Here is a 24,867-nt window from a genome sequence, read left to right as displayed (position 1 = left end):
AACAGGAAGGATGCACACCTTCCCAAAACAGACCTAACAAACGCACACATGCACATGCACACACACAAAGGTCCATACTCACCATCTCATTAATGCAAACACTACCCTAGTTAGATCCCTATATGTAATAAATTGGATTAAATTCCACTGGCTAAGCACTGTGATCTCTTAGGGTTAATTAATTTCATTCCATTCAGTCTGTGTTTTTTATGCTTGAACACATGCTGACACTGTTATTGTGCTGCATTCTGCTCATTGGAGAAGTATAATAGGCTGGTGAAGGAGAGGGAGGAAGTCACAATGTTTGGTATTCCGGCTACAAAGTGATTTTGATTCTTTCTTTCTTTCTTTTGACAAGGAAGTACGCTACAGTAGCTAGCTCTAATACCGTGGATCCTTCCTCTCCTCGCAGCCTCCGCTCCCGCTCTTATCTTCCCGTCCAAATGAGAAAACCTGGATGGCTTCTTGGGGCCCCTGCTTCTGCCTGGATGCTATCTCATTTGGTTTTAATATATTTATCCATTCATTATTGTTCTCTTTTATCGGCCGGCTAATATTGTTCATAATTTGTCCTTATCTCTAAGCCTGACAGTCAAATTTACACTTGGGCTCTGCAGACAGATGGAGAAATGACCCTTACCCAACCCCTCCTTTTTTTAACTCCTCTCCTCCCTTCATTCCTCTCCTCCTCTCCAAACTCCAATGAAACATGACTGACAGCCTGCTGTATAAGTAGTTGTCATAGCAACCTCCCCATCCTTCTGACAAGTGCTCTCGCTCCCTCTCTATAGCACACTGTCTCCCTGCTCCCTGCTGTTGCAACTGTTGAGAAAGAGACAGACAGAGAAGAGGAATTTAAAAACCAGAGAGCACCTAAGGCAGTCAGGATGCTTTCCTTCCCCTCATCATATCCCATCCCTCCCCCCTCTCCTTCTCTTCCCCTCTCACCTTCCAACCCCTGACAATGATTTACCAACTCGTATGGTGCTCCTCTTTCATCCATCCTGGCTTATCAAGGACTGCAGGACTGTATGCACATCAACTTACAGTATGGCTGCATCATTTTCACTCTCTCCTCCTCTCTCTGCTATTCTTTCTCTACATCTCTGCTTAGCCCAGCTCTCTTCTTTTCTTCCTCTTTCTCTTGTCGCTCAAAAAAACCTCCTACCCTGCCCCGTTGCTATTCAGTGAGTCTCATTTCACTGTCTAAATCCTCAGCAGTCTGCAGTAATCACAGAGCATACAGTAATAAGTCTCCTGTATACTGACTGGACTTTGCTGAAAGAACATATACAGTCAGCTGTATGGGACAGGATATCTCTGAAACTTCCAGCAGAAATAAACATTACATAACAATTGAAGGTATTGTGCCGAGCCACGGTGCACATTTTCAGGGAAGGAATTAGAGCGATATTGTTAGTCCTGCTCATGCTGTAATGGTCAAACTTCAGCAAGAAGAGTTGAGATATGAAATATTACTGATATAATTTGCTGGTGCGCAATGAGTCAAAGACTTCACACGAGCTCAATGTGCTCATACTAAAAGGCTTATATTGATTAGAAAGGGTCCAAATGGAGCCAGTAATCTTTCGTATGTATACCCAGGCAGCAAACTGCCATTTCATTATCCCGAAGATTAATTTCCGATGCATTTATTCCAAACAAGCATCTGTTAAGTAACTCACAGTAAATTAAACATGACAGGGGGTGTATTTAAGGAAAACACTGGTGTGTCACAGCGTAGTTCCATACTGTACTCTGCCACAGCGAGCTGTAAATGCATCTTAAAGCCAGCATGCTGCACAGTTCTCACAGTTAATGTGCTGGCAGTTATTAGACCCCTGAATTGTTTAGGCAACAGCATTTCACTGTAAACGCTATAAGAGCAGAGAGTGGCTCTCATTTAGAACAGTATTCATGGTGACAAGGCTCGGCTGTGATTTAAGCAGGAAAAAACAACTCATAATTTCTTGTCTACTTTGTATTCATCTATACAGTAGACGCCGTTTACCATAGGTGAGTAGCTGTAACAGAGGGATGACTCAGCTGTTTTGAGAGATGCAGTAGAGAACAGAGATATCCAGACAGCTTGAGCTGCTTATCATGTTTTAACCTCTCAGCTTTACAGCCTGCTTCAGGGCTGTGTGTGACATGATTCAGTCAAGAACTATTTTGTTCTGACTAACTATTAGTTATATAAGACATACGGTCCTTTGTGAGCTGTCTTGTATGACAATCTTAAATGAAGCCAAAGCAAATCATTTTTTTTTGTTTGACCTGTTAGTCTGTATTGTAGTGCTTGAGTTCTCTGACTATCAAAACTCTTGACTTTAAAAATTGGAGGGACGTTATAATTTATTGATGTATGAAGACTGGTTTGTCTTTCTTTTTTTCTTTCTTAATTAATTTATTTTTTATTTTTCTTATTTTATCAACTAGGGTTGCAAAGGAGTGAGACATTTCTGGTAAATTTCAGGAAAGTTTTCTGAACATTTTAGCTTAGGAATATAAGAAATGTTTAGGGTTTTGTTGCTGTCAACTTAAATATTTTTTTCTAAAACATTCCTTGAAAAATTTGGTTTGGAAATTGTGAAACTTTATGTTTTTTGTTTTTTTTTTACTCTTTTTATCAACTTGAATGGGGTTTTCAAAAATGATATTGGTTGAAACAACATGATTGAATCCAAAATAAACTGTGTACCATGACTCACATGTGAAAAAAATCCAAGCACTATTAATCATCACCTATTGCTACTTCACAAGCCTACGACATTTCCATTAAGACCACATTTCTGGATTTGGGGTCTAGAAGTCACGACAAGAATATTTCTGAAAATTCCCATGGAAAGTTTCTCACTTTGAAATTTCCCAGAATTTTGCAACCTTAGTAATAACTAATTTTGATTCAAGTAAGGGCTTTATCACTGTGTTCACCTGCATGCATAGTCAAGTGCTGTCTTACTCTGCAACAATTCATACCTGGATGCTCAAAGACAGGCTACTATGAGTTTTGCTTTAAAATACTTTACAGTTAGATGTAGTAATTTATACCCACTTTATATTTGTGTTAGTGAAATAGTAGCGTTAGCCACAGTTAGCAATGGTTCATACAGTGAAAAGTGTGCTGTGAAGTACCTGTGTAAAGCACAGGTGAGTTTTCCTTTGTACCATTTTATTAAAAGGACTGACTCGACTTAAGTAGCAGGCCCTAAACTTGGATTCTTCTCTGGTGACTCAGTCTGAAGTCCAACAATGAGGACTCAGTCATGACTCAGAATATAGGTTTTTCAATACAGCTGCTTTTTACAACACTGCTTCATATAGAGAGTATTTACATGTGTAACTCAAGCTCTCTTAGGTAGGACACCTCTACCTTATCTGGATAAGTGGTCTTGCATAGTGCCTGTTTTACAGAACCTTAGTGTGCACGCAGGCTTTGTTCTGGGTGTAGTTGCAAGCATTTTAGCTGTGCCAAATGCATGGTTGCTCAATTTATGGGCATAAAATACAAGAAAATGACCTAGAAGTGTAAAACATGAGCCATAAGACAGCCTGTGTAGAAGACTAGACTGATTGAAATATGATCATACTGTGTGTACTGTCAGATGTGCATAAAACAGATGACTGAAAAGTGCTGCTGACTCCACAGCTTCTTGTATTGCCTTTTAAAAACACACATTAGGCAGTAAAGTCTGAAGAATAGCTTCCCTGAAGAAAGAGTCATTTCATTGTAGTCAGAGAATAGTTAACAGTAAGGCATCGTCTCTTGGTGTAGCTGTGTGTGTGGTCAAAGTGGAGAATCTGTCAGTCGTAATCCACTCTTTCAGGGTGTGAGGCTGAATCCTGCTTGGTGAATTTTCTCTTTTCTCTTTCTACCTACGCTTCTTTGGCTTCTTTCCCCCTCCCTCTTTCAGACATGTGTAAATGACTGTGTGTGTGTTCTGCACTCTCCATGTGTCTGTTTGCACACAGACTGTGCTGCAGTGCCGTAGATAAATGAGATAATGTTTCAGTTGGGGTTGAACACAACACCTGAAATCCCAGGGTAGCATTTTAGTTCAGAGCAGCCACAGCAGAGTCCTAGATGGTGGAACGGATCTCGATAATCTGTTTTCATGCGTTGTTCGCTTGTTTTCAAAGTACACTGTGCCGAACATGCACTCAGTTTTGGTTTCTTTTTGTCTTTTCTTTTCTTTTGAGGAAAGTTTTCTGTTGTGACCTCAGTCCATCTTAAATGGCCTTGGATCCAGTGAACTCATCTGCTCTGGATCATGTTTATATGCTGTCCTCTCACCTGAATTTGTGAATGCAAAATGTGTTCACAGACACAACTTTTTCAGATTTTTGTTGCCCATCAAAATCCTTGCTCTATCAACATTTTGAACTGTGTATCAGACTCTTAGAATCACGGTTACATTGCAGTGTAGAAAACCTCTTAAGGGCTGTTCACACGACAACGGTTTTGGGTGAAATGCAAAAGTTTTGTTACGTTTCAGCCTTGTGTTTACACGGAAACGGTGTTTCAGCCGACCTAAAACTCAAACTTTTGAAAACGGTCTCCAGAGTGGGATTTTTCTGAAACGCTGCCGACACTGTTGCGGTGTAAACGGTAAGCCGGCGTTTTCAGTGGCTGACGTCACACTCCGCCTCGCACACACGTGCATCCAACAGTCCAACAGTACCATTGTTACGATCGTTGCGAACTATCTTGTTGTGCTTGTGCTGCTCAGTCTGCTGTATCTGCTGACTGTCTTTCAACAAAATGTGCATCTTTTGCTCCACTTTTTAATTTAGTATTCCCCAATACACCAGATGACCGGCTCAACTCTACTTCGGGTAGAGATCTCCCAAAAGCGGCTTCTGTACAAGACAGTTATGGCACCACCTACAGGCCTGGTATGCTTACTACAGCGTTTCCAGTCCCTCTGCGTTTCCAAGTAAAGGCAGATTTTTTTCACTGCGTTTTAGCGTTTTCAGATGAAACGTTGTTGTGTAAACGGGGCCTTAGATAAAATGCTATAAAGCTGGCAGACAAACTGAGCTCAGAATATAGCTCACTCTGAACCAGCATGAAGCACAAAGTCTAATATCAGGTGAACAATGATCTTTTTTTTCTTTTTCATTACTGTTATAAAGCCTTAACATTAAACAGGAAGTGATGAACCATTTAGCCTGCTTTTACCTGATAGATTAACATAGTGTCACATTTGAGTCATACTACATGTGAACTGTTCCTAGCATGATCTTTGGAGTGGAGCTCGTGTGAAATAAAAAAAGGTCATCCTTTATTCAAAATGTGTCATGTTCCCATCCTCTAGTTAAAGGAATGAGTAACACCCAAAGTAGGTCCAGAGGAAATGGAAAGGGCAAGTGTGGCTGCATGGGTGGTCCTGTTTGCTGCATGTGTGGCTCTGCAGCTGTATATTGGAGCGTATATGAAATGTGGTCTGTCGGCATTCATTGAAATTTGTGCAGTTCAGCCCCTCCCCCCATCTCCTCAACTCATCTTCCGCATCCAACCTCAGAATTTATATTCTCCCTCCAGCAAAAGGAAGGACCATCTTGGCCTTTCATTTTCCAGTTCAGGGCTTTCCTTTTTTTGCAGATAAATGCTCTCCAATCCACCCTGACAGATGTCACATTGCATCACTTCCATTTTGATACATAGCCTCTGATCCTGCCACTTGCAATAAGGAGCCAGCACCAGGGACGCCCCTCCCTAGACAACACTCTGACATGGGTGATTATTTTGAAGGTGCATCATTGGTGGTGCTGAGTGCCGAAACCCTGGCTGGGGCGCCATGTCCCCACACACTCAGCACCGTGCCCGTTGCAGGAATGTGGGTATCGGCTTGTGTCTGGGTCAAGGAACAACACAACAACACAACACACCCAGTTGTCGTCACAGGTCACCCTGACACTGTGAAATACCTTTGGCAGCGATTTATGCTGCTTTCAAGCTCCTCACAGCATCAGCCGCTGGTCCTGTCTCTCACTCGGTTTCTCCGCTGTGACTTCACGGGTCAGAGTTGGAGAAACAGTCTGTATAAAGGGAAGGTTTTAGTGCTTGTGCTGCCTGCAGAGACACACGGCAGTGTAGCATTAATCATACAAGGCCAGAGTACATCAGTAAACACAATGTGTCAGGTCAAGGTAAAGATCAGATCCCACAGCATTTAACAGGACTCAATAGCATACAGGCTATCTATTGAAAAGTCAGCATTATTCATGGCATGTCTCCTAGTGTTCAGTGCTCGCAGGAGAGACACACCATTGTTCACTGAAGAGCATACTGAAACATTTCTCTGGCTACACAAAAAAACACTGGATCAGCAGCAATTAGTAGAGTAAGAGAGAGATAAAGAGGGGAGAGAGGGAGCGTGAGGGAGGAAGGCGGTTGAGGAGGAACGAGGGGGAAAAATGTAGCATCAGCGAGAGAAATGAAAAGCAGAGAAGAGAAAGAGCAGAGAGATGAATAAAAGGAGAGAGGGAGAGGGTGTGAGTTTCCAGCCAGTACAGTGTGGTGTGTAGGAGGTTGTAGCTTGAAGCCCCTGGTGCTTTAAAGGACCAAAGACTTGCTCATTGTCTTGTGTGTGTGTGTGTGTGTGTGTGTGTGTGTGTGTGTGTGTGTGTGTGTGTGTGTGTGTGTGTGTGTGTGTGTGTGTGTGTGTGTGTGTGTGTGTGTGTGTGTGTGTGTGTGTGTGTGTGTGTGTGTGTGTGTGTGTGCTGGAGATAGAGAGAAAAACCTCTTCATTAGTCCTTTCCTGCAGCCCCTGACCACTCACTTACCCCCAGTAGCTACAGTACACGTCCCCATATGGGACTGAACCCACTTATACCAGAGATTAAAATGATCAGTCTTGGAAATGGGATAATACAATGTGATTCCAGCCAAAGCAGCGCTAAAGAAACTCGACAGTTGCCGCGCTGTGCTGAGGCTTTGTGTGTGTGTGTTTGTTTCTGTGGAAAAATGTCACCTCGAACAAAGATGAGCTTTTGATGCTCTTTGTTCCTTAATTGGTTTTATAATTGAGGTCAAAGTTATAATTTAACCTTTTGTCTCGTTGTTTGTTCCAGAAGACAGGAAGTTGTTTGTCGGGATGCTGAACAAACAACAGACTGAAGAGGATGTTTACCGCCTCTTCGAACCCTACGGAGTGATCGAGGAGTGCACAGTCCTAAGAGGTCCTGACGGAAACAGCAAAGGTAGGAGAGATGATACAGCTGTCAGCGTTATTTAGGTCACTGGCAGAGAAGTGACAGCACGTGTCAGTGTCCACATCAGCCAAGGTGGGCAGAGTGTATTTGACACATGCATCAGATATAGGTCAAATAGCCTTTTGCCATAATTACTATCATTTTTACGCTCATGTGGAAGTCTGCTATGGGCAATAAGAAAAATCTTGCTCCAGAACATAAAATGGATATCTATGACTTTCCTTTTTTAAACAGAGATGAGATCTGACCCTAACAACAAAAAGTTAATACAAGCTTGTCATTTAACAGTGAGATATATACGTTTCATTTTTTTCTTTTTTATTAATTTAAAAACACAAGAAAGTTTTGGACACATGGGAAAAATAATCAATCCCAAGAGTAATTTCAAATTCACCATCAGCAAGTAAAAAGAGACATTCTGTGTTATTCTTCATTTTCATCCCACCAAATACTTAAAGGATTTAAAATTCTAGTGATTTTTGCTTTCCATCACAACGTCCCATCATCTTAGATCTTGTTTTGGAAGAAAAAAAAAAACATCCAACTGTGATTCAGTCCCTCAGTATCACTTTTAGAACGACTGCAGGCCCTCGCTGTAACTTTGGTTCTGTGGTGTTGATATCTTGCAGGCCTTTTCAGACAGCCGAAAACTTTTCTCAGACATCAATTCCCTCTGACATGCCGCAAAGAGCAAAGAGACTAGTGGGTTTTCATGTCTCTAAAGCCTATTCCCCAGCCAGCGCTTATGGAAATTGTTTTGGAATTATATCTGAGGGGGTTTGAAGCCAGAGAGCTCTTCCTCTGCGGTGGTTCTGAGGAGGAGGAGAAGGGAAAGATGGATGTCAAAATGATTTCAGGTGACCCCACTTTGAGGGAAGGGCAGAAAAAGAAAGCTGCAAGAGGCTGAAAAGAACATTAACTTGAGTATTGTACTCTCTTTTTCTGTACTTGTTGTCCATTTATGTTACTTTAAGAGTTCTGCTTCACCACATTTAAGATACTCTACTACATTTCTATGAAAGCTGTGGTTTTCATTTCCCAATTTCATATTATTTCCACAAAGTTAGATCATTACATACCCCCTAATAATGATTTTTGAGTAATACACAGCAGTATGCAAAGTAGTTATAATTTGCCCCTGTAGCACTGAAAAAGGAGTGGTGTTCAGTTTGAATACAACATTACTGTGGAAAAGTATAAGAGCTAAATAACAAAACCATTTCAGCTCTGCCAAGTTTGCTGATTTTGCCTACAATTAGGAACGCCTGCATTTCTTTTTGTTGCTCTGAAATTGTTGTGCACTAATAAGCTCCCTTAATGGAATAATCAAACTCAAACATGTTCACTCAATAACTAATATTGGAGGAGAAAATATTAAGTTTTAAATTTGGTCTGACGCTAGAAAAGTTTGGGGAGTTTGACTAACAAAGTTAGTTACCCAGCTTAAAGCCTCTGAGGAAATTTTGACTTGTTAATTAAACTGAAATCGATACCTGTGCCTCTTTATGATTAAACCTGTCTATTGACAAACAGCTTTCGGTACTCTTTAAAACTGACTTATTCACAGAGAATAAACCACTTTTGCATGTAAAGGATCTGTCTGAGGTGTACATCTCTGCCAAAAGTGACATGTATAGAAGTTCCTATCATGAGTTGTGGGTAATGTTTTGCTCAAGCATGGACAGATTTATGATTATACGTATCACTTGACTTCCTTCAGTGCTCCTGTTATTTTGTCTGCAACCAACCTTACATGTGTAAAACTGACTTGAACTGTTTGTGCACAGAGTAAAGTTCATATCAAAGCTCCTGCGAGGTGTTTCACTCATGCTGAAATTGATATCGATGCCTCTTAAAGGTAGACAAGACTGTCAGTGAAATCTATTTCTACGTTGTTATTTTTAAAGCCTGAAGCTGCCTCTGCAGGGCAGGTGTCAGATGACGTGATTAACAGCACACTGCAGAGACAGTCTTTACCGACATTTTTAACACAAAACACTCTAGATGAGTGATCCACACGACTGTTGCAAGGAAGCAGGATGATTTTTTTTTTTTTTATTCACAACCATGACTCACACATGCAAAGAGAAATTAGGTGAAGTCAAAGATACGTTCAGGTGCTTTGTGTATATGTTCTGACAAAAAGGCAGTAGACATACATGGCTTGCAAAGAATCTTAAGTTGCATAATTAAATTGGCACATAGTATTTGCTACTGTAGAAAAGTCCTTGTGCAGGTCACACTGAGCTCCAGCTCTATTCTGTCCATATCTTAGTGGTATGGGGGATGACAGCTGAATGGACATCTTGATTGGCTGGTGTCCACAGGGGTAAACCCATTAAGAGAGAGAGAATGGCGGGGCTGCAGGGTCAAGCAGGATAGATGATAAGGAGAATAAAGTATGAAAGATTAAATAAGAATAGAAAAGAAATCTTAAATGAAATGAAATTAGGTGAATTAAGATTTAATAATGAGAGGGCTTGGTGGCTCAGTGGTTAGAACTGCTGCTTTGCTGCTCCATAGCCACATTAGGTCCTCATAGGTCTCTGGTTGGAGAGTTTAGATGTTGTTTTTATTGATTAAGGGCTCCACTCCACTACCCTCTTCAGGTTTGATAAATTTACCTCAGAGCTGTGCAGGAGCAATAGGTTATAGGTGCAGTTAATCTTCACATGTGTTGATGAAATAGTGTGTGCATTTCATAACTTTGCAACAGTAATTGTGTACTTGTGTGTGCACCAGTGGGAACTGGTGGGAACATAGGAGCTCCATTTTGGTGTTGAGAAAGGATTCCAGTCTGTTGATTTAGAGTCATTATTTAAAAGATTGAAGTGCAGAGCTGCGACTCTTCTAATACAATGTTTTGATGTTTTAGTCATTAAATGGACATATCTCAGTGCATAGATTCATTAGTAATGTGCCACAGCTAGTGTTATGAATCCACAAATGCCATCTTCAGCATCTTTTAGCTCGTCTTTTCCTCACACAGTTCTTCAAACACATTAGTGACAAGAACGTTTTCTCTGTGGTTTCCGGCCTCATATCACAGATATTGGTTGGAGCATCCTGTTGTGGAGCCAGCATTGTGAGAAGTTTTTAAATGGTGTGGTTTTTCTTTCCGAAAACATGACTTTGGCCAGTTTAGCTCATATTTAATATGCAAAGACAGGCATGTGTTGCTAAATAGCATGCTTTTCTGCTTCATCAGTGCAATCTTTAGCCTGCAGCTTCTGCCTGCTTGTCTGCCTGCCTAATGCCCGGAGTTGGGCAGCCTGCTGTGCAATGAGAGCCCCTCTCTGCACACTGATTTCTGCGGTATCAAATATAATTCAACATCCTTTATTAATACACCATCAGCTTTTAAACTCACTTGATTGATTGCATTTACTGGATGTGTACACAGTGAGTGTGTGTGTGCCTGGGTCTTAACGTCTTTGTGTGTGCTCTGCATCTGTTCTCCCCTCCAGGTTGTGCCTTTGTCAAGTTTTCCACACACACTGAGGCTCAGTCTGCAATCAGCGCCCTCCACGGCAGCCAGACCATGCCAGTAAGTACAGCTCTCTCCCTCACATACAAATAAAGAGATATAAACATACACACAACCGCCTACAGCTCATACTGCATTCAAAACACGTACACACCAACCAACAATCATGTTCAGTCCACTTCTTGATTGAGAGCTACAAAGGTTCAACTTACCACCACCAATCAACGTACAGAAAGTACAAACAGCCTGTTAAATATCCTAGCTTTGAAACAAGGTGCAGCTAGAAATAGCCTCCTGTCTCTTTAATTAACACAGTGCCTTAAAAAAAAAGCAAATTTAGTTCCCAGATAAAACTGTTTTGGATGATAATTGAATTTTAGGCGAGTCATCAATCAGTAGTTCTGCTTGCATAATCAGTGAATATAACTCCAGTGTGAGATTACATTTGCTTGTTATGTAAGCACACCATGTCCCCAGAATTCTCCCTGTATTGGATTTACAATGAGAGCAGGAGCTGTATGGCTCATTTGTATGTGTCCTGTGTTTAGGTTTGGTCCCTGTATACCTGATGGTGTCAAAATAAAAGCCACTTACTCTGCACTCCAAACCTGAATGGAGTTATTCTCGGTGACATCCTGCGAGTGGACAGAGAGTCACGTCCCATATTATCAAGTGGCTTGATGTATAGTTGGCTTTTTTCCTCATTTTTGTCTTTGAAACTATCGCCGCAGAAAAAGCAGGACCCTGAACTCGTCACTCTCCGCCTATCTCACAGATGTTGCTCCACTGTATGATTTTATTATGAATGGTTGCCAATGTCCGGCTCAAGAGAGGGAAGCAGAGAAAAGAACTAGAAGCCAGCTGTGCCATTTTGGCGCAACCTCTGAGTCAATCTAAGTGCAAATGACTGCAGGTCATGAGGAAAGACTCTGGATGTCCATTTTCTATAGATACCCTCCTTTCTCTGTTGCTCCATCCCCCTATCTCTGCTAGCTCTCTACCCTCACTCGTCTCTCTTTGGCAGCCTCTCGGGATATTAGGCAATAGACTTGTTTACTCCACCTTTCACCACATTGGCTGCTGAATTATTCATCTAACTATAAGCAGGGGGCAGGAGAGAGGGGAGAAAGAGAGAGACAGAGAAAGGGGGGGGGCAAAGGGAGAATGAGCGAATGGACAGGATTTATACCTCCTGCGCTGGTAAATTGATTATAGAAATCTGATCAGCATCTCATATCCTGTAGCTGCTGTAGGAGAGGGCACAGTGTGCCTGCCTCACTGAGATTAGCGGACCACCAGTAGACCATTACGCCTCAGCAGGACAGTGCTATTTAGAGCAGTGTCTATCAATGTAGCAAAGATCCTGGAAAAACCTTGGACCATACATCCTGTTTCTATTTAAATTTGAGTTGATTGAAGTTGAGTCACAGCTGCAAAAAGAGGTCATGTGCATGTGCATAAATGGAAGTAATGAATAAATCATCAACACTTTGGGATGCTTCCCAAATTAAAGCATTAATAAAGAAGCACGGAAAAAGAAGAAAAGGAACATTGACAGCTACAGTACAGTATGACATACAAATTGAACTAGTGAAGGGCACACATTGCCCTGCAACTCTTACAAGCAATTGCAATGTTTCCTACTTCTCCAGGGCAAATAGCAATGACTAATTGCTCTAATGAACCAGACAAACTGAGCTGGAATATGTATATGCCTGTGCAATATGCCGTCGCACCAAAGCTGCAGCTCTTGAGCAGATTCAGAGAGGTGACCATGAATAAAGCTAGGCCAATAGCATCACCCGCTGAGTAGTTGAAGTGCACCGAATATAAACACTGCGACTAACTACAGCAGTTTGATAGATCTACTGCCAATCCCCCAAAGCGTGAAGACTGGCTTCTTAGAGTTTATCAGTTTGCACACACACGCACACATGAATGCATGTGTGTGCATACATAACCATCTACAAATAGAAGTGCTTTGTAGCTAGCACATTCACAGGAGCGCGCGCACACACATGCATACACACTTTCTATATTGCTTCTTTCTCTGTTTCACTGTCACATTCTCGTACAGCCACAGGCAAGGGTCAAAGGCTCTCTGACTGATCCTATTTTCCAGCTCGGAGGACTGGAGCTGAATACATTTGTGTTATTCATGTAGAGGGGGAGTGGGCACTCTGTATGTATTGTATGTGTGAGCTGGGTAGGAAAGAGGGAATCTGCATGGTTTGTGCAGATATATGTGGAGAGTATAGCCTATGTGAGAATTATGTTCAGTGCACGCAAGATTAGAAGATCAGGTGTCATGTATGCATTGATGGTTGAATGGTTGAGCACATTTATCGTCACATATTCTTCTAAGTACAGTTGTAATGGATACAAAAAAGTATATATATTGTCAGTCTATGAACAATGATTGCACAACCTGTCATATTTCAAGCTTTTGCCTCTCATATGCACTGGCACCAGCCCTCAGCCCTCTTCAGCTATCACACACACTCACACACACTGCCAGTGCAGGATATGAGTGGCTCAATTAAACATTTAAACGCTAGAGCTGTAGAGCAAATTGCTGGGATTCAGCAGGGCCGTGTAGGAAGTAAGTCTCGGGACAGAGTTACACTGAGACAAGAGGGGGTGCGGGTCAGGTCCGTAGAGTTGTGCTGATTTGTTCACTCCACATCCACGTCTGCTCAGCCAGGGTTTGAGGCTGTTCCAGCTGACACAGGGACTCGGATAGAAACACTGCAAGCAAGATTATGGGAGGATAAGAGTGTTACAAAGGAAAGCAAATGAGGTAAAGTTACATAAAAGAAAGAGCTGGATGATTGAGAGTGAAGAGAAGGGTGGGTTTAAAAGAGCATCCAAATGCGATTCCCCTGCTGCTGGATCTTCTTTATTACTTCAGACAGAGAACACACACATGAAGCGCCATGAGTGCCAGGATTTATTACTCAGCAAGAAACACTGTTTTGATGTACAGATCAACATGACACTGCTCTAAATTAAAGTGGAATACGCAGTTGATGGTCCAAAAGACTATACAGCAGTCTAACTACTGTTTAAACTCAAGGGATTATACAGTTCTCAATGTGTATTGAATAAGATGCAAAATTTTGGTTAAAAATTTCACAAAAGTTAAATATTTCTGTTGCTAAGCAAAACAGATGATTTACCATTTATCCTTTTTTTCTTGAGACCTGTAATTTCCCCTTTCAGTTATCATTTAGTCAGGGGTGCACCGATAACAATTTTCTGTCTGCTCACCAATCACTGATCTTCAAAGGTCCCATATTATGCTCCTTTTTCTGCTGTTTAATATGGATCATTGATGTCTTCATGAAATGGTAGTACCATGTTTTGGTCAAAAAAGCCAATAAATCAAGCACAGCAGCATTGTTTCCAGGCTCTCATAGCCCCTCTGTTCAGAACGCTCTGATTTAGTGGGCGTGACCTTCAAATGTAAATGAGCCACCACTGATACCGCCCTGCTCGTCCACGTCACTGAGGGCAGCGACATGAGCTCCGAATGCACAATGTTTAGAAAACAGCAAAGCTCGTTTACCGTAACATTACAGGCTAAAACAACAGGCTAACTGCAGCTAAAGTTAGCATCCTGAAGCTAACACAGAGACAGGGGGGACACTGAGGAAAAGCTCTTACATCTGCTCCAGCACACAGCATTTAAAATACTCACATTTCCAGGGTCCGAGGTTTGTTGGTGGATGGTTGGTAATGCGCCTGGATTCAAGACCAGTCTATTCGCTAGCCCTCTGTTGTACTGTCCAAAGTTGGAAAAGCAGTCGACCGTGAAGTGACTAGCACACACATGCACAGTTTTACTGAGTGTAGCTGGCACATTTCCTTGATAAATGAACTCTAGCTACTTAGTCTTGTCTTCTTCCGAGATGGGAAGCTTGTGCATGGAACTGTGTGGCTGTTTACAGCCAAAAACAAAGCAGTGATGGCTATTTGGCACTCCCCCCCGCTGTTCTACAGACACTTTAGGGGGTATCTGTGCCGGTGGACCAGTCAGGTCAGACTTGCTCCTGATTGGTCAAAAAAGGTAATCTCTGATGTCGGCAAATCAGGATTTTACATTCACACGCACTACTATGTACAGGTTTTGTCCTTAAATTTCACATTTAATAAAGTGATTTTTGCATAATATGGGACCTTTAAAAGCCTGACCTGCCGATTCCCATTTGGGCCAATACCGATTTTTATTTATTTTAATTTGTTTTCTGACATCATATACCTATGATCCAATCTCATTTTATTGAAAATCATTGAACAATACCTGTGAAACAATAAAATCTTTATGTTTTTGCTTAAACAACCAATAAAGTGTCTTGAGTTTTAGGTCTCAGAGCAAAAAACAACAAAGACTGGCTGTCAGACCTTCCCTTAGGTATGTATGATTAGTTTCATATGTAAGGATGGGCCAATCACCAATCACCAGTCCCCCAAAATTAAGGAATAGACATGCACTGGTCGATCGGCCAGCCAATTGATCAGTGCGGATTTCCTTAATTCATTTCATTTTTATAATCTAACAGGTTATGTAAATCTGTTATCGTACCAGCCAGTCCCAAAGCAGACATGTATTTATGAGCCAAGGGCCTTATTAGCTGAATAAATATGCAGTACTATGAAAACTACATTAAATATAGGCTCTACCTTAGTATCAGCTTCCTGTGTATTTATAATTGATAGGGGGCTCAGTTGGGATAATTTATAGATGTCAGATTTTATTTGAACAAAGGGAATTTATCTGATTCAAAGATATAATCCCTCTTTTAAATTAAAACTCAATATTCAGACATTACTTTTTAAATATGCTCCTTTTCTATGTACATATGATGAGCAATTCATATAATTGGTTGGAAACGGGTGCCACATATAGTGAAAGAAAGCCAGCGGCAGCAGTTACACTCTATAAAAAGAGGCAGCTTTTTTTGCTGGTTGAAAAAAAAGATTTTAAAGGTATAAACATCAAGTTAAACACATTAAAATGTATTTCCTTACTTTTTGTTAGTATACAGTGCCAGTGTTGAAATAGACTCCAACATTGCTGGACAAAGTCAGGGAGACTGGGACTTCATAGAAAACTTTACAATGTGACTCTTGAAACCAATAAAGCTATTTATATCAATACAGCTATAAATCAATGCACACTTTCAGTCTTCTCCTCTAGCTTTATGGTAGTCTAGTGCCAGCAGGCATATGTTTAAAGTTAAAGGAGTGCGGGATGTATAGCCGGCCTTGGAGCTTGGACAGACACCAACCCTTCTTGGCAATGAGAAGAAACTTTAAAGAGGCAGACTTTCCTTTTGGTCCTGAATCTCTGCGGTGCCTCTTTTATCCCCTCTGTTTAACTCCCCTTCCTTCAGAGGCTCTCAAGGCAGCTGGGAGCCGCCTGGTGGGGGGATTCTTCCCACACTTGGCAGCTTAAAATTTAATGAGACTTTTACTTCAGACTTCATCCTCCTCCCTTTATAGCACTGGAGATTCTGCTCAGTGATATCCTGACAGGTCTGACTAGGAAAACCTATGAGATAAACAAATGGGGCTGAGAATGCTTAGCCACCAACTTACACAAGTCAGGTGTCCTATAGAGAAGCAGCAGGAGAGCAGACTCAGTGTACAGATCTTCTTGAAATAGCATTGCAGGTAACAGGACAAACATCCAAAGTATAAGAAATACTGACATGAGGCCATTATGCAACCAGATGGATCAATAGAGAAAAGTGTGATAAAGAAAAAGAGTTAAATTCTCTACAAGAGAATCTCTAAGAGATTCTTATAAGGAGGAAACATCCTGCAGTTCAATGCCACACAGAAACACAAAGCAGGTACAAAACGAAACATGATGCAAACAGATATACGACTTCAGAAACAAAATGCATTAGATTAGGGAAGAGTTACAAGAGCTTGCAGAGTGGAGTTTGTACAGGGCACCAGATTGCATTGATAAGACAGTTTTAAAAGAACACCTTTTATATTTTTCCATTTCATTTTGGTGTATGGAGAAATAGTTTCTTAGAGACAGAAGCCTTTGCTGCAAGTTTAGCTGCCTTTAGCTGTTTAGCTCAGGTAGTTATGCAGCTATCAGTACTTTCCTGTCTGCATTCTTGGAGTGATGGTTTACCAATTTAAATGATGTACTGAAAGCAGGTTACAGTGCCTTCCTGTGGTTGATTTACTGCTTATTTGGACATTTTTCCATCAATTACTTGCTTCTACCAATAATTTTTATAGTCATATAGTTTTGATTTTTTTGCAGGTTTAATTTTTTGTGTCATATCAGTAGATATGTTTGTCTTTGCTGTGCTGTTATCTTCACAGAAAAATTAACAGCTAAAAGTCTTGTGGTCAGCATTGATTATGGATAAGTGGCTGTTTCGTACTTGTAATCAACATAACGTTATCAGTAATTATTTATTTACCATACAAACGGTTGTATGGTCCAGAGACTGAATGTGGCGTTTTATTTTGAAATTCAGAAGATAGCACCTTCTCTGTTCAGCTTGATGTGTGATGGGCACAGGTTCTGTTGATAGTAGACTTATCGCTAACTTTTAGAAGAACCAGGAGGAGCAAAGAGAGGTTTGGAGACAGAGTTAGGATGCACCACAGCACTCCCTGTTGAGACACAGGCAATGACTAAACAGGCATGGAGAAGCTCCTGTGTGTGCATTAATGACAGAACACTTATGGAAATAGGGGTTGAATTTTTGGTAATGTTATAAGTCCCATTTGTCCCATTTGCTGCTAATGCTACAACACGGTTTCTTTCAAATATTTTCTTTCTTTGTGAAATTCTGATGAATTAATGCAAATATGAAGCAAACAGAGTCTCCAAAACATACTTTATAGTCACTTCGAGGGAGGCAGAAGTGCAGTGGATCAACTTTTAACTTTGACTTGATGGAGTCATGGATAGCAGAGGGGGTTAAAAGGGAATCCAATTCAGATTTATCTGTAATAGTCCACTATGACTTTACAATAGTTGAAAGGTAAAACTTTCAATTGTCCAAAACTTTGAGCAGGACCTAACTCAGTGGTTGACAGCCTTATTCCTTGACTGGATGGCCAGATTGAAGCGAGGACTAAGAAGAGGAGAGGAAAAGCAGTAAAGAAAGGCTTGTCATTGTATATGGCCATCTCCAGAGGCCTGTGTTGGATTTTGGCAGCAACAGCCCAAGCAGGACCTTCACTGTATGTACAGTAAACCAAGAAGCTTTATCTAAGCAGGCGTACTCCACTATCATTGAGAAAGAGGTTCGACTTTGGTGTTCTAGCTTAATGTGCTCTGATTACTAAACCTCCCCCCAAAATTAGAGAAGCGGAGCAAGAACACTCAGCTCTCATTAACAAAGTGGATACGCTTTTAATTGCTTTTTTAACCATGACAGAGAGTTAAAATCTGTATTCTGGTCCTGCACTGCCCTGTCCTAAAAAATTCAAAGTTAAATCCTTTTGATTATGTTAAAAATGCAGATGTGAAATATTTATACAGATATAACAGGCTCTAAACTTGCAGATATTTCTGTCAAAGTCAACCTGGAAGTTGCTTGAAATGTAAGTATAAACAATGAAAAAGAAAAATTGAGAATTTCTATATTACAATCCTGTATCTCTTCTTGAAGAATCGTACACTGTTCTCTCAGGATTGGTATGTACAGTGAGAGGCAAAACACTTAGTCACTCAGCTGACCACACAACAGTTGTCAGCCAGTTTGACAGTCTGGCAATTAGTCTGTCAGCCAGTTAGCTGAAGCATCTCACCAACTAGTCTGCCAGTCAGTCAATCACTCAGCTAACTAGACAATCAGCTATTAAGCAAGACGGCAAACCAACCAACTGACCACTCACCTACAATCCTTCAAACCTGTAATTCAGCCAGCGAGCAAGCCAGGAGGGAAGGCCTGGGGGGAATATTGAGAAAAGATGGGAGGAAGGGAAAGGAAGAGGATAAAATCTATGTGCTACAGTCGAAAGGTCCAGTGCCTGTCTTTGAGCATCTCTTGCTGTCTGTAGATGTCTTTATTAGCAGAATTCCTCAGACTCAAGCCTGGGAAATGCAAACATGAGAAATACCTGAACAAAATCTGATGAACTATGCAGTAACATAGTGTGTTGCATTGCAGGAGTTGTGTCTTGTGATCTGCATACATAACCAATATGTAGACTAGAGCTTATGCTAAATAAACTTTTATTTCAATGAAGACTTTGACGTAAATTAAATCAATTTAATTTGCATTTCATCTTAACACTTAACAGGATTTATCCACACCAAGGCAACTTTATATTACATCGCACATTCTGGCATCAAGGCAATTCAAAGTGCTTCACAGAGACATACGAATAATCATGGGAAAGGTCAGCAAAATATATTAAAATAAAACAAGTGAGAATCAATGAAAATAAAAAATTTTGGTGAAAGCAAAATAAATAATAGGGGACACCAAACCAACACAAACCACTCTAAGGCCTTTTAAACCCCCAACCTCCTATTCCTGCACCTCAGTGACTACAGCTGTTATTGACAGTCTTGCATCAATTTCAGGGGGTCTCTTATCATGACTGACACACAACCTTTTTACTCTGTCAGAGCAGAGTAATATTTCGGCCTTTTATTTGGATCGATTGGCCGGTTTGGGGGCGCATAGGGGAGGAGAGGCGGAGCGCACAAAAGGTCAACTGTAGCGCTAAATCATTTGTAGATTCTTAATGAAGGGTGTGTGGCAGACACACCTGCTGTTTCATTATTGGGCTGCAGGAAGAGGTAATAATGTTGATACAGGGGTGGATATCTGGGGCTGCAGAGAGAAAGAGGGAGGCTCAAACAGAAGGACAAGATGAAAGAAATTGCTCTAAAAAGGCAACATTTTCTTTGAAGAACACTTTCACCAAGGTCAATAGGAAGCACTGCCAATTGCAGCTCTTATTTCAAATCATTGCACATTGCAGATCTCTTAGCCTTAACTGTGGGAAGGAGCACCAAGGTTACATATATGTACTGTACCGCAGGGGGAAAAGCTGGGGAAAAGTATAAAATATTTATATCATGCAAAGCGAGGCTGCTGTGCCCCGAGTGACTTTGTACATATGTTTAAAACCGATTGAAGGAGCGGATGGTTTCTGTCGACACATCTGCCTCCAGAGCTCTTTACTCAATAAGCAGATTATTTTTATTCTTCACATATATCCTGTTAGAGTCATGTTTATGTATGTCAACTGTAAAATAAGGAGACACAGTTCTCTGCAATGATACAAATGAGGGATGCAGCTGCTGCAATTAAAACAATAAAGAATCCTCAAAAAATAAAAATAAAACCTCTGACATGCAATTAAAGGAGTTCACAGATATTGATGTTGACAGCAGTTGTTGTGGCTTTTGAAAACTGAATACCAAGAAATCAGAACTCATAACCAAAAAGATCTCTTCTCCTTTGTTTTGACGTTTTCAAAGATTTTGTGCACACTGAAAGAGTGATTTCCGAGTGAGTGGGTGAGCATTGGTGTTGTAGCGCCTTGCAGTGAAACAGGTTAAGTGTCCGTGCTCTGCTGCCTCTGATTTTCTCTCCTCTCTACTCCCTCAGGGTGCTTCCTCCAGCTTGGTGGTTAAGTTTGCCGACACAGACAAGGAGCGCACCATCAGACGTATGCAGCAGATGGTTGGGCAGTTTGGCATCTTCAACCCAGCCATCGCCCTCCCCTTCAGCACCTACAGCTCGTACGCACATGCGGTGAGTTGGAGCAGACCAGATGTAGACAATACAGCACAATAAAAAAAATTTCAGAGTGAATGCTAATGCAATGCTAAATGCTAACTATAATTGTTAGAATCTGACTTGTCTCAAAGAATTATAATTAGTTGTAGAATAAGGAAAATAAATAGAGAGATATTTCACTCTTATTTCGTGCTAGCCTACCAATTCTCAGTTTTATATTAGCTCAATATCTATTGACATGGGAGTTATACACGGTTGACTCTAAGGGCTCATGATTGACAGACCCCCTTAAAAAAGTAAGTAAAGAGCTAATATTAGCCAACACGTTTGCCTCATCATCTGATGAGTGCTGTGTGCAGCCTGTTACTGCTGCCCCCAGGGGCACAAAGATATGTGATTGTCATTTTAAACAAACCAAACAGGTTTGTTGTTCTGCTTCCTGTACCAACACAAAGAATCAGGAATTCTCAAGCTTAAAAACCCTACAGAGTCTGATTTCTAACTTTACGTTATACAACAACAACAAAAATGACTAATTTACCTCCATAACTTTATGTAACGATGCTGTACATGTTGAACAGGACTTAGTGTTTTTGTTTGACCCATATCTGCTTTTGGATAATGTGGCACAGAACACTGCTTTGTTGGAGCTGGTGTCACACACAGGCACAACTGTTTTCTGTCTTCACACCTATAACAGGGGATGGGTACCGAATTAGGTACTTTTATAGGCACCATCTGAATTCCATCTACCAAGTACAGATTTACATAAAAACAGTGCCATGTTTAGGTACCTAAACGCATCCTTGTGACTGTGAGAGAGTGAAAGCGTAGGTGATTTTCCATACTGAACATGAACACAGCACTGCAAGATTTCATGTGGAAGATTAAATATGTAAAACTGGAAAAGATTGAGATTTTATTGTTAAACAATTTAACATTTATCACCACATTTACACACACAAGTACCAAAAATTGGTACCATTAAGTACTGATACCAATTTCCAGGTACCGGGCATCGTTTCCGTATCGTTTCAAATGTGAAAAGTACCCATCCCTACCTATAACTATGGGCCCCGTTTAAACGACAACGTTTCATCTGAAAATGCTGAAACGCAGTGAAAAAAAATATGCGTTTACACGTAAACGCCGAGGGACTGAAACCGCTGTAGTAAGCATGCCAGGCCTGTAGGTGGTGCCATAACTGTCTCGTCCAGAAGCAGCTTTTGGGAGATCTCCACCAAAGTAGAGTTGAGCCGATCATCTGGTGTATTGGAGAATACAAAGTGCAAAAGTGGAGCAACAGATGCACATTTTGTTAAAAGACAGTCAGCAGATTGAGCAGAACAAGCACAACAAGGAACGTAACAATGGTAATGTTGCCCTGTTGTATTGACTCGCACAAAGCGGAATGTGATGTCAGCGTTTCAACTGAAAACGCCGGCTTACTGTTTACACGGCAGCGTTTCAGAAAAATCCAACTCTGGAGGCCGTTTTTAAAAGTTTGTGTTTTAGGTCAGCTGAAACGTCGTTTCCGTGTAATCGCGGGGCTGAAATGCAACAATCCTTTGGGTTTCACCCTAAAACCGTTGTTGTGTAAATGGCCCCTAAGACAGGATGAAACCCCTGAATGCGTAAATTAGAGATCTTGTTTTCTATTCAATCACTCTGAAAACAATTGTTTTGAATCCTTGTTTTGACAAAACTTGTAGTTAAAAAAAAGCATCGCCAAACAATCAATTCCATCAGTACCACTTCCCCTTCTCACAGCTATAAGGCACTTTTTCTCACTTTCCACAGCACAAAGACACACACACATTGAGTTGGCTTGTACCCTCCAACCTCTTCATCAGCTCTCCTCTGCCCTCCTACCCCCGCCCAACATATCCCCCCTCGGGGCATGGCACCATACGCACACAGCAGACCCCCGGCCTTTGATGGGTTCAGACAGCCCATGCAGCCTCTCTCACCATGCGTCCCCTCTACCCTCTATCACACTGCTCCCCTCCCCCTCCGCCTCTGCCCCCTTCTGGGCCTGCGAGATGCTTCAGGGGCCACCATTGACTCTGAAATATTCCATAGGCAACTTATCTGCACACTAACTTTTGTCTTTCCTGCAGAGCATGCGCTCATGCCCAACATCGCATGCACACACTGAACATCCCACCCAGTGCTGAAATAAATTCAAGGCATGCTTTCTGTCCATAGCAGAGATAAAAACCTGGGTCTCTGTCACCACGGTTATCATAACTCAACCCAGAGGAGAAAGAACACAAATCTTGTTTCTGTACTTATTTGGATGTCAGATTTATGTATACTCCCATTTCTAAACCCCAGGATTAATTGATGACGTTAGCTGGGTCTCGGGGACTTATCCATTTCCCTCATTTACACATCCCAGCTGTGGGACCCAGTATGAAATGTGCAAATTGACCATCCCACAGTAATTGTAAGGCCATCTCTTGTGCTCTCTCCAGTAAAACTCCCTCCTTCATTACCATTCATGAAATGCAGTCCTTTCCCAGGAAATGTGGAGAAATGCAAATGTTTAAGAGGTGGTTGAGGCAGTGGTAGTCAGTGGGGAGAGCATTGTGCCCTGCTCAGGTTGGCCATGACTCTTATTTACTGTGGCAGAGACCCGTGTCGACTCATACAGACGCACACAAGAGTGTACACGCTCACACACTGTGGCGCAAAAGTTCTTTCTTTTCCCCTCGCTCCCTCGTACACAGATATAATATGACAAAGAGCAGGATGATGCTGGGTAATGGAGTTCCGAGTGAAAGCAACAAGGGCATAAGGGATACTTCAGCATTAAAGAGAATCAATTACCACTAAATCTAAAGGAGAAATTGCACGTATGTGGGTTCCTCGACAGAAAGATTATCCAGCATGAAAACGACGGTGGTGAAGGTGAAATTCTCCTTGTATTAGCATTATGAATCACTTCGACTGGAGTGCTTTGTACCTGCTGTAATGAATTTTAGCAAAACAAAGGAAGTCGGTGAAGAAGTTCAGTGGCATGGCAACCTCAGAGATAAACTCATCCCAACTTTTGATCAAGTAAGAGCGCACAAGAGGCAGTAATGGATAATCAGCAAGGCTCCTGTTTTCATATCTGGCTAAAGACTCTTAATGATTCTAAATACTGGTTTGCACTGCAAGGTGCGTAATAAAGTGGAATGAAGGGACATAGTAGTTATCTTTAGTGTGGGAGTCCAGCTTGTACAGTGGTCATGATTACATTACAGAATCTGGTGTGGGGTGCTTGCCTCCCCTGCAGCCACCAGGAATGTGCTGAAGTGATACGATGAATGTTTCTTTACTGCAAGATAAACTACACATATTCCCCCAAGACGAAAAACCTGCAGTGACAGAAAAAGGACTTTATCTCCAAAGACACACTACATGTTCGCCCACTCTCCATATACACTGGCCAAGAGAAGAGGAGGTGGCACAGTATAGAATACAGACGTGGGGAGAGATGGTATATATAGCCATAACCAGGCAGTACAGTAAATGGTAAATTCAAAGAGCTACCTCTCCACTACAGCAGTGGATAGGATTATAGAGTTGAGCTGACAGCCAGTAAATTGGATTTTAGTCAAACCAGGAGAAGGAGGGGGCTCCGAACACAAATTGGAGGGGTACAACACTGACAACATATGCCAAAAATGAGAAATGTGCCATTTGCACGATAGACACAGACACTGGTGTGCTCTGACAGGAGACATCCTATTTGCAAAAAGGTGATTTCATAAAACACAAGCAGATGGAGAGCAAGAGAGTGAGATTCCATGTTTCATTCCAGCGTTAGCAGGGAGTGATAATAGTTCTCCCATGAATCGCTGAATGCAAGTAATAAAACCAGCTTTTATTACCTTCTGTATTTCCCCTTCAAGACACAAACATCATATTTGTACACGATTAGATTTGATTCAAGTCACTTTTCTCCCTTCTTCTCTTTGGGGAGACAGCCATTTTAGCTTTTCCCTTGGTCTCTTTAGTTGGAGAACTGCACGCTGTGTCAGAAGGACAAGAGACAAGTTTTAGATTTAATGGCACCTCCGGCGACGTGCCCCTCGTGCCTCCCTAAAAGATGCATTAGACTAAGTGTGGGATAGATAAATGAGAGGAGAGAAAATGGTTTAACTAGATGCTGCTAGTGACAATGTGTGGGTGGATGAGAGGGAGGATGATGACTGTAAACTCACATTAGGAAACATCTCCCCCTGTTGGAGGGACTCACATTCAAACATGGCACACATGAGAAATGATTGTAAGACATTACTGCATCATTTGGCTGTGCTGTAAACTGCCTGATCTCTCTCTCTCACACACATACACACACACACACACAGCAGCATGTGTGTGACCTGGTTTAGTTGTTCTACACTTGTGAGGACTAGCTCTACAAAC

At 41.5% G+C, this 24,867-nt stretch overlaps 1 protein-coding gene across 17 annotated transcripts in view; it reads left to right on the top strand.

Annotated features, from left to right (window-relative positions):
• celf5a (cugbp, Elav-like family member 5a) overlaps window positions 1–24,867 on the top strand; it is a 215,654-nt gene that overhangs the window by 167,438 nt on the left and 23,349 nt on the right. For 14 of the 17 annotated variants that reach the window (XM_074667418.1, XM_074667420.1, XM_074667419.1 and 11 more), the window contains exons 4-6: window positions 7,078–7,206; window positions 10,686–10,765; window positions 20,317–20,463. In XM_074667418.1, the coding sequence (XP_074523519.1) occupies window positions 7,078–7,206; window positions 10,686–10,765; window positions 20,317–20,463 (356 nt within the window). The remainder of the gene's footprint in view (window positions 1–7,077; window positions 7,207–10,685; window positions 10,766–20,316; window positions 20,464–24,867) is intronic. The other 3 variants (XM_074667423.1, XM_074667426.1, XM_074667414.1) reach the window with 1 other exon arrangement.

This window comes from Halichoeres trimaculatus, unplaced genomic scaffold (genome assembly GCF_033239565.1).
Source record: "Halichoeres trimaculatus isolate MK-OKI-2021-1 unplaced genomic scaffold, fHalTri1.1 fHalTri1_scaffold_4, whole genome shotgun sequence".
In the NCBI taxonomy this organism is placed as follows: Eukaryota; Metazoa; Chordata; class Actinopteri; order Labriformes; family Labridae; genus Halichoeres; species Halichoeres trimaculatus.
The sequence above is the reverse complement of the archived record's forward strand: the minus strand, read 5'-3'. Positions and strand labels throughout refer to the sequence as shown.